General features: G+C 43.6%; 1 protein-coding gene across 2 annotated transcripts in view; it reads left to right on the top strand.

Moving 5' to 3' along the window:
• LOC146184668 (serine/threonine-protein phosphatase 2B catalytic subunit 2-like) overlaps positions 1-15291 on the top strand; it is a 115220-nt gene that overhangs the window by 20385 nt on the left and 79544 nt on the right. For both annotated transcript variants that reach the window (XM_084609442.1, XM_084609443.1), the window contains exons 3-4: positions 10766-10890; positions 13991-14248. In XM_084609442.1, coding sequence (XP_084465568.1) covers positions 10766-10890; positions 13991-14248 — 383 coding nt within the window. The remainder of the gene's footprint in view (positions 1-10765; positions 10891-13990; positions 14249-15291) is intronic.

The raw sequence follows: 15291 nt of genomic DNA, 5'->3' as shown, positions 1-15291 counted from the left end.
GAACCAGGCTTTAGTCTTGTTCTTACTTTTATTTACAATACAACCTGCAGCACTGAAGCATTATAGCAGGGGAGTGGGGGCAGTTCCAAAGTGACAAATAAATGAACAAAACACATAAAAGGGGGGTAGGACAGAGAAGCAGTGTATCAAAGCCAGTGAAACGGTGAAGTAGACAAGCAGCAGTGCATTCAAACTACATTGCTTGATGTGAAAGAATAGGGGAGTCAGAGTTGATTATGATTGCATCTCGATCAGACTGCACTGGAAAAGATGAACTCTTGTAGCTCGTTTTGCAGGTAATTTCACGTATTTTTTAACTGTGATCTCTCCTGTTCAAAATATTACGATATTGTATTGGTAGATGGTTTTCTGTTAGTCCATTTTGTCTTCCTTTTTTTCAGTGTGTGGAAGAAAAGGTAGTGGTTTGTACTAGTGCTCGTAACTTGTCTGTATGCACAGGCGCTACTCTAGAAGGAGAGGGGTAAGTCTGTAACAGGGCGTAACTTGTGAATCATTAGTCACTGCATGGAGGAGTGAATAATGAGTGCGGTTCACCTTCCTCAGGCTGTAGACTTCGAAGTTTTGTTTCAGCTGTTTTTTTTTTTTATTCATATTTGCAGTGCTACTGGGTATTGTCTCCATGATTGATGAGTGTCTTGTGTGGACAACAAAGCAGGAGCACATACATGCAGGGCTGTCCATGTCACTCTTTGGGCTCTTGAACCTTTGGGCTTTGCCTAGTTGGCACTGGGGACTCATCTACTGAGTCACCGACTCAAATGCCTGAAGTGGAAAGTTCCTCCAAGTTTATCTTTGAAGTGGATATTAGTGCAATAGTGGTAAAGGCCTCGTTAATAGAAAATTCAGTGTCGGCGTTGTGAGCAAAAAATGACTGGCATAGCACTGGCAGGGGGTAGCTGGCATGACCGGGTACTGATTCTTCGATGGTTAGTGCAACTTAACAAGACCACGATATCGGAAAGTTGCGAGCAGATGCCAACTCGGGTTGCTTTTTTCAGGTGGGAAGGTGGGATAAGAATCATCCTTCTAGTGCTCTTGGATGCGGAGTCGGGCGCATTATCCTTGGGCTGCGCTAGCACGCTCATACCGCTTGGTTAAAGCTGGGATTTATGTGTTGGGTGGTAGCCTACACCATTGCATCATACCCTTAAAGGCGGAGCTTAAGTGTCCCTCATAATTTTTTAGATGGTGCAAGGACCTCTTGTGAGCACTGAAGTCGGCGTGTTCAACCTATGAGGGATAGATGCAGTGTTGAGAAAAGTTTGCTGGGACAAACCTGTATTTCTCTTGCCTGTGGTTATACAAACTATGCTTTAGTGGATCTTTTTGCTGTGATGTCCTCCTGTGCCTTGGGCAGACTGGTGTCTTAAGTTGTGGATTTCCTTTCAAGCTAACAAGTTGTGAGCCTTGATCAAGGTATGCGCTTGGCTGCCCATCTGAGAACTGCATATTTAAGACTGTGTTGTAGGCATTCTACTCTCGCATGTTTTCTTTCTTTCTTTCTTTCTTTCTTTCTTTCCTTCTTTCTTTCTTTCTTTCTTTCTTTCTTTCTTTCTTTCTTTCTTTCTTTCTTTCTTTCTTTCTTTCTTTCTTTCTTTCTTTCTTTCTTTCTTTCTTTCTTTCTTTCTTTCTTTCTTTCTTTCTTTCTTTCTTTCTTTCTTTCTTTCTTTCTTTCTTTCTTTCTTTCTTTCTTTCTTTCTTTCTTTCTTTCTTTCTTTCTTTCTTTCTTTCTTTCTTTCTTTCTTTCTTTCTTTCTTTCTTTCTTTCTTTCTTTCTTTCTTTCTTCAGTGTATTACATTGCTGATACCATTTCCTTTTGCATGTTTGTCTAAATTGACCCCATTTCATTGAGAAAAGCTGTATTTACACGTGAAAGCTGAATGCAGATGTGTATTAATGGGGGACCCAGCCCATGAACTTTTACTAAATTAACTGCTTGCATGCAGCTACCTTGTAAGGGTAACAGTTGCAATTGGGTCGATAAGGCTTCTTGTGGCTTGGAAAACACTGGAAAGTGAGAGCTTAAGATCATGGCATATTGTAGCTTGCATACTGGTGAAATGTTTTTTTTTTTTTTGGCTGCATGACATATTTGCTGTGAATATTTATCAGTATTTGTTCATTCCGTGGCTGGTGACTTGTGTAACTCTTTTGTCTTAATCATGACCTTATTTAGTTGTGTAAACCATTATTGAAAGATGTGGACTCAGTTGAGTGCACTTGCTAGAGTTATGCTCGTGTCTTACTTTAGCTGTCGCACTCTTGATGTTCTTCAGCTGCTTGTTAACACTTTTCCCTACAATGGGAAAAATAGCTGTACTGTCAAAACTCAATGTATTGAACATGAAAATTATGAAACATTGAATATATTGAAATCTTCCTAGATGTTTTAGGTAAATGCACATAATTTTCACTTTATATAGCGAGCATGGTTGACCTTAAAATGAATATATGAGCTCTTTATCCTCAAGCAGCTGCTGCTTGCTTGCACTGCACAAGTGATATGTGGCATGCTTTTGCACCAAAGTTTTGGGCTTTTATCTCTCAAAAGTTCTTACCTCTCTCAACTGTACTCTCGAAAGATGGTGGGCCATGATGGTTTGGTAGCTGGGCTGCTAGCATGCGCTATGCCTCGCACTCTTCAACAGTACCCCGAAAGCAGTGTCATGGACAGTTGAAACGTAACAGCAGCTGTCCTGCTCCTATGTCGGCAGTTGATTTTTGGTAGAAAGCTGAGTTACGCACTTGAATGATTTTAGAATTTAATGGACTGTAACCATTCTTGAGCGCAGCTGCTATTCTCATTGTTTGGAAAAGGGCAAAACACAGCTATAAAGCTACTCAGCAGCAGTTTCACAAAACTACTGCACGGTCCTAAAAATTGATTAGCGTGCAACTTTGCAACTTTACGTCCCAGTAAGGTATTGTTGTTTGAAGTCCAGTTCATTGTTGAAAAATCTATTCACTTCACCTCCTCTTTGGAACCTGTTTCGTGCGCACACTTTTAACAGCAGTGAAATACAGAGTGAACTGGTATGAAGCAGACAGGAAACAGTAACCTTAAAAGTGTTTTTCTCAGCAGTGGTCAGAGGGCATGTATGCTTATCTTAAGCATGAGTTTGGTAGGTGTACAGGAAAGGAAAGAGACATTAGGGCATGCAGTTGAACACTGTGGAAGTGTTCAGTTTCTTTTTTTTTTTTTTTTTATTTCACAATTCCCTGCCTTTTGTCAGAACACTGTAGTTCTGAGTGCAGCAGTGACACTTGAGTCTATGTCCTGCTTTGTTCCATTCATGTGCTGATAGTGCCATGTTTGATTTGCATTTGCAAGTGATGCTAGCTGGCTCAGAATACAGTCGTTCCCGTTAATATGACCCCCGTTAATATGGATGACCCGAATTATGGACAGATTTTCTGGGGACGAAACGTTTTCAGTGTATTAATATAATATGGAAACGCCTCGTTAATATGGAAACTCGCTGTCTGGACAATGGACAGGGGAAGAATGCACATGGCCCACTTGGGCCCATGTATTCTTGTCTCGGTAATATGGACAGTGCTTGAAAAAAAGCAGAGGACTCCGAAAGTAAGTTAAAGAAGGGCACGCCACCTGCGAACCTACGCGACAGCCGATACGGCCGGATGCCTGAACGAGTCCTGTGGGGTTGGAAAGACCAAAGCGGCCGTGTCGCCGTTTTAGAGGGGGGGAGGGGGCACAACAGCAGAGAGGAACGTACACAGCAAACCGAGGGTCAGCGTAAGAAAGACCCCGAAAGGGGGGAACCAGGAGATTTCTGGGTGCAGCGGCAGTGCCGGCGCGGTGGGAAAAATGGCAACATGTGGTTGCAATCAATTCTGCTGAACGTGAACAGAGAGGCCGGTAAAAGCAAGAAAAAAATGACGGGAAGAAAGACAAGTGCCTACACTGGCGGCGGGAACTGAAGTTTTCTTTCCCAAACCACAGTATGTGTTACATGAAGCCGTTAATGCTTTTCGGTGAGAGTTAAGACACACTCACAAAGTATGGCGGCAAAAGAAAGGCGCGATGTACGAGCACGCAGCCGAGACCGGGCGTCCCGTCCTGGACGCGCTTCCCTCTCATGCTCCTGGTTTTCGTCCCTGTTACGCTGCCGAACTGCCACATTTTGCACTTCAGGCGGTCCGCATGTTGGCTTCACAAGTCAACGATGCGGCCTTGACAAGGCCTGAGCTCTTTGCAGTCGGCTAGCCGTCGTTCTAAACTGTACTTCAGCTTGCAGTGTTTGTTTTATAGGAGCCCATAGAAATGGCGCCAAGAAGATAGGGTGTTCGATAGCCCTCTGCATAGCAGCTTGCCAACTTGACTCCCTCACTTCCTTACGGAAAGAGTACAAGGCAAAAAAGAATCAGAAGAACGGAAAGGCAGAAAGGTTAACTAGGCAAGAAAGTGCAAAGCATCAGGAGCCTGTAATCCTCAACTTCAGTCTGGATTTTGGCATGGAGGGAGTTAAATGCAAAAGAACAGTTGAATGTAGGTGCGAAGCAAGCAATCTGTGAATACTAGGGGCAAAAGCCATCTCAGTTAATCCAAGCCGTGAAGGACTAGTATCGACAGCTCGACTGTTTCCTCGCCTCAGAAGAATCTCAAGCAGCTACTTAGCGGCTACTTTGCTCAGTGACGAGGCCATTTTGGAAGTGGTGGTGAGTAGAGAATCGGACGCTGATTCATCAGCCAGTGAGGAGTTCGTGCTCGAAAGTTCGACCAACACAAAGCCCACCATCACGCGTGTCATGGTACGCGAGTCTCTTCAGACTGCACTACATTTTTCGAAGACGGCAATGATAAGGATATTGCATTCGAATCTGTCGGTGTTCTGTCAAATTTTGACTCCAGTACACACAGTTATCTACAAAAGCAGTCATTAATTACAATTCTTTTTTTTTTCGATAAAATCCCTTTCGTTTTTATTCATGACTCGTTATTATGGATGACTCGCTTTATGGACAGTTTTGGTCAGAAACCAAAGTGTCCATATTAACGAGGCACGACTGTATTAGAAGCAAAAGCTCTTAGACTAGAAAAAAAAAAAAATGCTATTGCCATTAGGAAGGGAAGCTGCAGGCTGGATCTGAACGTTTGAGTTCAGAGTTTAGAGCTCACCGCAGTGAGCAAAATTCAGGATTTGCAAAATTAATGTTATTTCTTGGAATGGTGTTACGCAAGACTTGGGAAAAATAATTCCCATGATGTGAGAATGGAAATCAGCAGGTATGATATTGTGGGTCTTTGGGACTTGGCCTTCTCATTTGGTGAATATTTCAGAGCCTGAAAGTGAATATTGGCTATATATATATATACCCATGACGACAATGGCTTGGTACTGTGGCATCTTTCATGGCTGCACTAGCCTTGAATTACCAGACATCCGAAAGTCATCAGCAGCTGCCTTATAAAGTGCAATATCACTGGCACCATAATTTTGCTTGATGTGCTTGCCGTGTGCTGTTGGAGGGCAGTAACATCGTAGTCTCATCGGGGATGGGTGTTTGTTTGCGAAGCAGTTGACACCCAGCACAGGGTTTGGCTGGCTTCCAAATGAGCGTGTCTGATAAAGGGGCGCGTTGGCGTGGCCTACAAGCATCGGGGCACCATGAACGTGCGGTGCCCAGAGCCTATTTCTGACCTGGCAGTCTGCTGTCGTGGTTGCAGATTTGGGGGGCCTCTGCACTCTTCTGGGTTGCAGTTTAACTTGCTGCCTGTGGAGTCTTTCACTGTGGGGCACATGGTTCAAAAGAAGTGCCAGTGTTGGTGTGAGAATTTTGGATGTTCCATTTCAGACCACACCCTGAGGCACAACTTGAGTGCTTAATTTTTCTTTTTGGTGATTCATATGTGATTGATTGCTGCTGCATATCTTGCCAGTGATGGCTTTGCAGACAAGAATAATGGTAAAATGCACCAGTTACTTGCTGAAGGGGCTGCTCAGCGTATGTGCACAACCGTAAAATTAAAGGGACACTGAAGTGGTCTTCAAATATGCTGAGCATCTAATGTACTGCAGCAGACTCACTGTAGGTCTTGTCTGGGAAGTTTTTTATTATGCGTAAAAGTAGTACTTGGTTATTTATTATAAAATAACATAGAGCGGAAGATGCTTGCAAGCCTCGGTATCTGCTACCTGAACACCTGGAGCACTTGAACTGTGGCGATGGATCACTGATTAAAAGCATGCCATTCTAATGTCCTGCAGTCCATGCAAGTGCTGGAGAGGACATGGGGAGGAAAATCTCGCTGATGTCAGTAGATGTCATGTTTCTCCGAGGACCTGAAAACATACTGAGCAACCCGAGAGAGCTTTCCAGCACGCATTGTTTCTAGTCTGGCATGCATTATGTGCATAAAAAGCATGCCAACTGATTTTTATGGATCTGATCAATAGGAGGTACTACTGTGCAATCGGGTGCAGGAGCACCTACGGCTGCGACAATATCTTCTGCAATTCTGCAATTTTTTGCAGTGAATCTTGGAATATGATAAGGGAGAGAAGTTTAAGCTGACAAAAGCAAGCATATTTTGCTTGAAGCACTTTCGTGACAGCAAGTTCAGTGTAGAGCTTGTCTCTCATGCGATTTTTAGGGCTTTGTGAAAAAGGCATGGCTAAACCATGGTGCGGTTCTCTTGATTTTATTGTGCAAAAGCATATTGATTACCATTCCCAACGAGTGCATGTACTGAAAAAAGAAAAGAAAAAACAATGGGAAAAGTGAGGTATAGGCTCCTCTTTATGATACTTCCCTACAGTTCAGGCCGTGGTGGAGCACTGGTCAAGGCGCTTGAGTACTACTGAACGCAAGTGTTTGATCTTTGCCGTGACAGAAGCTTTAATGCAAAAGCCTCACTCATGAGTGGTGTCCACAGGAAGTGCCACAAAACCCATGGTACCTTGTGACGTCACCCGAATGGTATAAAAAGAAAATACATGAAAGGTACCGTCATGCTACTCGCTGCCTAAGCAGTGAACGGGACAACAGCCTGCACAGCTTATACCCCGGTAGGAGGATCCCTCCTCCCCTTGTCGCCTCTGGCGCCCAATTTGCTCATAGGCGTCGCTAACGGACCTCCATGGAGGACCAGATTTCCCCTTTTTTCTATAGCTATGATTCAACTGTTCGTCATGCAGTGCTCTCCTTCCCAATTTCACTTGATAATCAGCATGCATTTGCTAATCTAGTTAGAGTACCTCCGATTGTTTGTGTTACCTCTCTACACCACGTGACCTAGTGCAGTGGCTGCTGTCAGAGAAGTGGACTGGTTGACTGTCAGAGGGGGCAGATGAGGGAGAGGGGAGCGAGAGAAGCAGAAATACAGAATTCCACCACCAGTTGCATGGTGGCGCGCGCTCCACCGGAGGAAGGGTGGGAGTCGGGTGTTGAGGCAGCGCAATTGTGCAAGCAAGCTTCCTCCTTCATACACGCTGGCAGTCCTAAGTGTCACTGCAGATTTTTCGGTGGAGGCCAAAAGCAAGGGGCCGCGTGTTTTCCATCGTCATTGCACGCTAAAAGAATTCCAGGTAGTCTAAATTTCTGGAGCTGTTCACTATGCTGTCCCTCGTAGCCCAAGTTACTTGGGGACGTTAAACCCAATCAGCAAACTTTAGTACATCGTGACTATTACTAGTCTGTGGATGTTATGTACTGTCATTGCATGAAAGTTTTTTTTTACTGTATCGTTGGGATATCCTATACGTGAGCGTGTAAATGTAATTAGTCTACATTTTAACATTGGTTAGAGGATTGCACTGCTCCAACACGCTTGCGTCCAATTTGTGAGCACTGCAGTGTCCACTCTTGCATGGCATATGTGACCGTGGGAGACACAACCGTGTCTCCTAGTGCTAAAGTGTGCTGGATTGTTTCCTGTAAAGGCCACTGTTCCTGATTTTCAGCCAGTGCCTTTAATGCGAACCTCATTTGCCCTTTATCATTGTGTCAACATCACCTAACAGTGGGCATTGTTGAATGCCATTTTTCTTTTGCAGAGCTACAAAGAATTAAGGTCTGAAAGGATAATTTCATAACTTTTTTTTTTTTCCAGGGTATCCTGACTAGTCAAAATTAACTGCTAGTGGTCATTTTTGTGTGGCATTTAAATATTCTATCAGAGCTCAGTAGTATGAATGAATTGTTAAATTACAGCTGCTATCTACCAAAAACGTGTCATCAAAATGACAAGTGCATTGTTCTCATTTCGGGAAATTGTTTCTTCAGATATGTTACTTTATGTGCAGCCGTTATACACCTGTACACACTCTTACCTTCATTTGTGCGTGCTCTGTGAAAAAAATTCTTGATTTCAGCAGCTGCTTGAAGGGGAGAACAGCATTTTAGCAGGACATTATTTCATTAGTTTGTGTAGCGCTTGACACAGTAGATGTCGGGCCACTAGGTGTGTGGTGCAGTCAGCTTTTAGCCTGGCCAAGCACATTTCCTTGAAAACAACTGTTTATGCAATGTTTGGCTTTAAAGTGATGTTTTTGAAATGTGCTGTTTGTTTGAAAGTCAGGTTATAGTGTGTTTTGCCCACTATGAAGGGCTCTGGCATGTATTCTTGTATATAACCTTAGCTCAGGCCTGGCTGCTATTCACATGCCATAAAAGCTTAGCCTGTAATATACTTCATTAAAGTTGGTAGGAAAGAAAAAGCTATTTAATGTCAGTAGAAATAACTCAAGACTGAGCACTTCAGAGTATGTATGTATGTATAAGGAGCCGGCAAACGATGGGCTAAAGCGTCGTGACACTGGCCAAGCGACAACTTATGTATCTCTAAGCAACCTTCAAGCTTCTTTTGGGGCTCAAGAAAATATCTGGGCATTATAACATTTAGATACACTGCTTAGATTTCCACTGTTGTTCGCACAACACAACCACTAATTGTCTTTTCACCACATTTTTGTTGGGTTCTCTCTGAACAAACTATTGTTATGATCAGGCCTGTGGAGATGACTGAGTCCCCAAGCAACTTGGGCTACGAGTGACAGCGTAGTGAACAGCTCCAGAAGTTGGCCAGCATACTTCAGAGTAGCTTGTAGATTTTCTGTAAGTAGTTCAAATGATCAAAATTTGCATCGTGACTAATTCGTGTATTTTATGCAAGAGAGAGAGAGAGATATTTAATGAAAGGAAAGGTGGGAGAGATCTGCTGGTGGTGAAGAAAACATGGCCTGGAAAGTCAAGGAGAATTGGGGTGTGGATAGAGGGTGACGATGCCATGGCACAGGGAAGTTCCTTGTGGTGATCAAAGTTATTTAGGAGGCCTTGCGAACACTTGGTGACACTTCCATACACTGCAGTAAGGTCGAAGTTGGGCGAGTTGGTACAGAAATGATTGAAATAATGCACAGTGTCAAAAAAGACCAGGACTAAATCCATAATGAACAGGACAAGCACATTGCATGTTTAGTCTTCGCCTTTTTCGGTGCTGTACGTTATTTGTCATGCTTCCATACTCATTGCATACTATATTTTTGAAGGACATTCATTGACATTATTGCTCCCAACCCTCCCAATTTGCCCTGGAGACTCCCAGTTTTTGACTAAACCTTCTGAGTGTATGACCACTGCCCTGACTCTCCCCCTAAGTGGCCTCAGCCAGTGCACGAATGGTTATTGCGCAGCCAGCACCAAGAAATCTACAGCCGTATTGTAATCTCCAGCATCACTATCAACGGCCACACTAACACTGTCGGTATCATCGACTAAACAGCTGAAATCAAGGGTCAATGCAAGCCACAGTAGCTTTTGCTGTGTAAAAAAAAAAAAAAAGAGGTGAGCGCTTTTTTTTTATTCTGTGTACAGAACTGTACTCAGTCATCTTCATAAGCCTGATCATAACAATAGTTTGTTCAGTGGTTTAAAGGGAACCCAACAAAAAACGTGAGAAGACACAGTGGTTGTGTTTTGCAAACAGTGGAAATCTAAGCAGTGTATGTAAATGTTATAATGCCCAGATATTTTCTTCAGCCCTAAAAGAAGCTTGAAGATTGCTTAGAGATACATAAGTTGACTTTTGTTTCTTTTAAAAGGGGTGTTGGGGATGAACTACCTTTTTGTTTTATGACCTACATTGCTGAAATGTGGTTGGATCGTGCACCTCAAATGATGTTGATTGTTACTGGAGTCAGGGTCATTGCACCTCTCAGCATGTTGTCCATTTATGGCAATACGCCACAGTGAACTCTTGTATGATGTATTCGAGATTTTTCATGCATTTGAGAAAAGGAATTCTTGTTTCAAGTGATAAGAAGCTTGCATATGAAAGCAGTGTACATAAGAAATCACTTTATCCTTCATGCCTTGATAAGTGCACCCAGTAAACTTCCTGTTGTGGTTCAGTTTTTAGTTTGTGGTGTGCAGCTCATGATGTGGATTTGTATGCTTTTTTGTGGAGGTTTAATTGGAAGAAACTCCCTGTTGTATTGTCCCTCTTCTAGTGTATTTCTTGCACTCCAAAAATGAAAGCAACTCTTAGAGAATATTTTCTGGTATGACCGTGCTGTTCACTGAAGAATGAGCCATGTCGCATCTACAAAATGATCTCAGTTGAAAGTGGAGAAGCTTGTGCGAGTTCAATGTGACCACCTTGTGTGTTCGTAGTCTTTTCAGAATTGCTTCTAGGTGCGACAGCATTAGACTGGTAGGGTAGGAAGCAGCATGAACTGGTGTGTCAGCTCTTGACGTTGTGTGTGTTTGTGTGTATTGGCAGTGTGTGGCGACATCCATGGCCAGTTCTATGACCTGATGAAGCTGTTTGAGGTGGGTGGACCACCTGCCACCACCAAGTACCTCTTCCTCGGGGACTATGTGGATCGGGGGTACTTCAGCATTGAGGCAAGTAGCTACCTTTTTCACTACTGCACCTGGTGCGGCCTATTGCATTGATGCATGATGATCAGTTGATTTTCAAACTTCTCAAGCGCAACTTGAAGGCCAACTGCAAAGAAATCTTTCGCTGTGAAAAAGGAGAGTTTTCCCCTGTCAAAAAAGATACTAAAAGCATCATAAAGCAACTTCTGTGTGTTGTGTATGCTTCCAAACATGGTCAGTGTTTCATATTGGAATTAAAAAGAAAAGCAGCCATTACTAAGAGTAGGAATAGACGCAGAAGCGGGACCAATCAGACATCGATTGCTGTGTTTGTGGCATTTTGGTGGTTTGCTGCTTGTGTATGATCGGCAAGTGTATGCTTGTTACATTTGCGTTCTGTGAGAGAGACTAACGCCAGTGGCATGAATTCAGCACTGAAATGGACACTCATCAACCTGGACTTGTTTTGCTTTATGTTCTTCGTACCACAGAAATGTATTTGCTGCACACATTCTGATCTGCCTGCAGCACTGGTGTCCCTGATGGCTACGCTGTGTTTTGACGTGGTTATCGTGCCTGAAATTATAAACTTCATCACTGTAACAGAGCTAGGACTGCCAAATTACATTTCTGTCTCCAGCTTTTTACTGCACGCCATCCGTAGTCTGTTCACTCGCAATAGGCCTACCTTGAGGATAGCTTTGAAGTGCTTATTCCTACAGGGGTGGAAGTGCTACACCAATTGCTCCATTCTGCTCCAAATTGGTTTCCCTACTCCATCCTGCTCCAAAATGCAATATTGCTCCAAGACTGCTCCAAACTGTCTGTCTTGATGTTGTGCCATCAAATTTAGTGCAGCACGGGAACAAAGTCACAGCACCAGGGGCAAAGATATAACGCATCTTGCTTTGGGCTTAATACAAATGAAATTTTTTTTAAGGGAAGGAAGCATGGAGCAAAATATATATTTGTTAGCAAGTAAACTTAGTATGAGCCACAGGTAAGTGGAGATAGTTAACTGCAAAAAACAAATTGCTGTGCATGTGATGTATCGCCTCTTCCCAGCTTTTTGAATTGCTAATGGAGAGAGTAGAGAGCAGCAAATTGAGCAAATAGCGGAAACTACCTTGAGCCGTTGGGGAAACTTGTCCGGCTGCAAAAAATACACCTCTTTGTAATGCTTTTACTATGAAAACAAGCCAGTGCTTCAACATGGAGCCCCTTTGTCCATGGCAAGTATGTCAGAAACGTTATGGGTTGCTACGCCAAAGCTGTCGATCACTGGGAAGCTTCTCAAGAGTGTTGGAAAGGCATATGGCCTATCGCAAAGATATTAAAAATGAGCCCAAGCATTGCTCAAGCAAAGAATGGTAAACTATTGGCAGGAGGCAGTGAAGTAAATCTGAAGGATGGTATACCCTTCTATGCCATCGGTCTGTATCCCAAAGCTGCTCCAAAATGCCCGAGCCTGCTTCTACCCCTGTAGACCTCCACCATGTTTACTAATAAACAAGGCAATCGAGGTGGTGCTGCAGTCATCTACGATCCCAGAGTAGGCAAAAAAGCACGAGAGCAGCACTGGCGCCAAGCTTGTCAAGGCAGGCTCCTTTTTGGCAGGCAACATATACAGTGCTGAGGAATTTATCAGCCCAGGCATAGGATCAAAAAGGATCATGTTATACACCATATCAGGGGCTTTGAGGTGTGTTCTAAATAAATAAAATTGATATGCACAAGATAGGGAGCGGAAATGTCGTGCCCATTAATCTGAACTCCAAATTAGTATCGCTGCTTGAGCGCATCGATGTGGTAGACTCGACATTTGCGTCCCTCAAGTCCAAATAGATAAACGCATTAGGTCAGACTAGGTGTTCAGTTATGAAGTGCACCAGCAAGCGTTCAGTTTGCTGCTAATCTGTTTCAAGTTGTTGCTGAGGTCAGCCTGTGTTATACATGCTTTGGCCGTTTGTCTTGTCAGAGATGAAGGCAAAGTTGGAAAGGCATTGAACCTGCATAAAAAGGAATCAGATTAGAGATTTTGTATTTCTGAAAGAGAAAACTGCAATTATCAAAGGCATTTATAAAGCCAAATTCAAATGCTCCAAAACTCTCGTTTCGTTGCTCCAAAGCTGCTCCAAAATGGCTTTATTACTGCTCCCAAAGCTGCTCCAAAATGCTCGAGCCTGCTTCCACCCCTGTTCCTAACTCTCCAACATGCTGCCAGGTCATGTGCTGTCTACTAAATAGCTTTTGAAATACTTGTAGCAACAGAGTTACCTTCATAAGGAGCATGAAACTTTGTTACAATTAGATTTATGACACCGTGCACTAACAGCTACTGAACAGAATGGGCTTTCAGCTGAGTTTTTAGTAACCCTGTCGATGTATGCATGACAAGAAGTTACCTTGATTAGTAGCAGATTTGGGAAAGTCATACTAATATTTTTTTTCTGACTGTCGTGATCCAAGTTATTATAGTTTATGAGGATGTGAGTGCTGTGGGGTTGTGGGGTTGCTTCGTTTCATAAGTGTGCTAGCCCCACCGTTGCAAAAGTTATTTCAGTTTTCAGGCTCCTGTCCTGTACAGCGAAAGAATTTCACCTGGCATCGTCATAGTGTACTTGTATTGATGACGAGTGATGACACCTATCTCATTTTCCTGCTACTCTTCAGCTGATAAGAGCTCTCACTTCATTTTTGAAACATGGTAGTCTATCAGTCTGGCTCAACTTCTGTTTGTCCTGAGTGCCCCTTTCAGGATTATCATTGTTCACTGGATTCCTCTCCAGTGGCTCAAGGGTTAGGGTGCTCGAGTGCTGATCCCCAAAAATACGGATGCAATCCCAGCCGTGATGCTTGCGCTTCTATGGAGGCGAAAATTAAGGCATGCATGTACCGTGTGATATCAGTGTACGTAGGGAACTCCAGGTGGTCGAAATTACTGGAGCCTTCCTTCCACTGCAGCGTCTGTCATATCTGAGTTGATGCTTTGGAGCATTGGACTTGTTGGCTGGGCTCATGTGTTGTTTCTATTCGTGAGTCTTCTTCTTGTAATTATTTTCTTCATTTTTTTAGAATTGCTGGTAATTTTTCATGGCTTTTCTCTTTTTCTCTCCCTGTGCAGTGTGTATTATATCTGTGGGCTTTAAAGATCTGCTACTCCAACACTCTTTTCCTGCTACGTGGCAACCACGAGTGTAGGCACCTAACGGAGTACTTCACTTTCAAGACTGAGTGCAAGATAAAGTATTCAGAGCGTGTGTACGATGCCTGCATGGAAGCCTTTGACTGCTTGCCCCTGGCTGCCCTCATGAACCAGCAGTTTCTCTGCGTCCACGGGGGGCTCTCCCCAGAGATCCACAACCTCGACGACATTAAGAAGGTGTGTGCTGTCATGCTGTGGTCTTCATTCTTTGCACTGACCAGTGGTGCCACGATGGCTAAATGGTTAGGGCTTTGACTACGGAGCCAGAGAGATCAGGTGACCAACCTCTGCCGTCTTGCCTCAGTAGAGGTGAAATGCAAGGCGTCAGTGTCCTGTGCGATGTCGGTGCATGTTAAAGAACTTGAGATGGCTGATATTATCCAGAGCCCTCCACCCATGGCGTCCCTCATAGCCAGTCATTGTGGGGCGTTAAACCCCATAAACCGAACCATCATTGCCAGCTGTCTGGGATGGCATATTCATTCAGTGCAGTGAGCTTAGAGTGGGCTTAAATGGTTGCACTGCTGTGTCTCTGTGCTTTGAGCCTGTACAAGTGGTGGAATGTATGCCACTGATAGTTGATAAATGATGCCAAGAGAATAGGTATAATTTGGAATTGCCATTTGAAAACATTATGCGAGAGGCTTATCCTACATGCTGCTGCATTCTAATGGGCATGCACAAGAAGCTGAGCCTGCAGGGCTCGCATGTAGGCACAGTCCCAATTACGTCAAGCTGCAGAGCCAGTTGTGTTAAGTAACCTGCACTGAAAATGTGCCTTGTCTCTCATGAGTGATCAGGTGAGCAATGGTACTTGCATTGGTGGTACCCACCATGCCGTATCATTATTGGGGAGATGTGGTGGCAGAACGAGCAGATTGTGCTTCTCTTTCTTCCACTGCATTTTGTTGCCTGCAGAGTTTTTTTTTTTTTTTTTTAAATTTTATTTTTTCCCCTAGGCAGATGGTGCTCGGTACTTAGATGTCACAGGCTTGTGGTTGTGTTTGTGTAGGCAAGGATGCATAAATTTGTACTCTTAGTTGTCTCATGCACGTGGCAGCATCGCTACATTGTTTTTCATGTGTTTCTGCCCCTGGCTGGTTTCATGTCCAGGACAGTTTTGCCTGTAACACTGTGTTGTTACCCTGAACATGGTGCCATGATTTGGCACGCCATGGTTTGCTCAAGTATGGTGGCCTGTGGCATAGAAAAATAAAGCC

The sequence above is a fragment of the Amblyomma maculatum genome, chromosome 7, assembly GCF_055883805.1.
Source record: "Amblyomma maculatum isolate TAMU_Amacu chromosome 7, ASM5588380v1, whole genome shotgun sequence".
Classification (NCBI taxonomy): domain Eukaryota; kingdom Metazoa; phylum Arthropoda; class Arachnida; order Ixodida; family Ixodidae; genus Amblyomma; species Amblyomma maculatum.
Note: the sequence above shows the minus strand (reverse complement) of the source record. Positions and strands in the feature narration are given on the sequence as shown.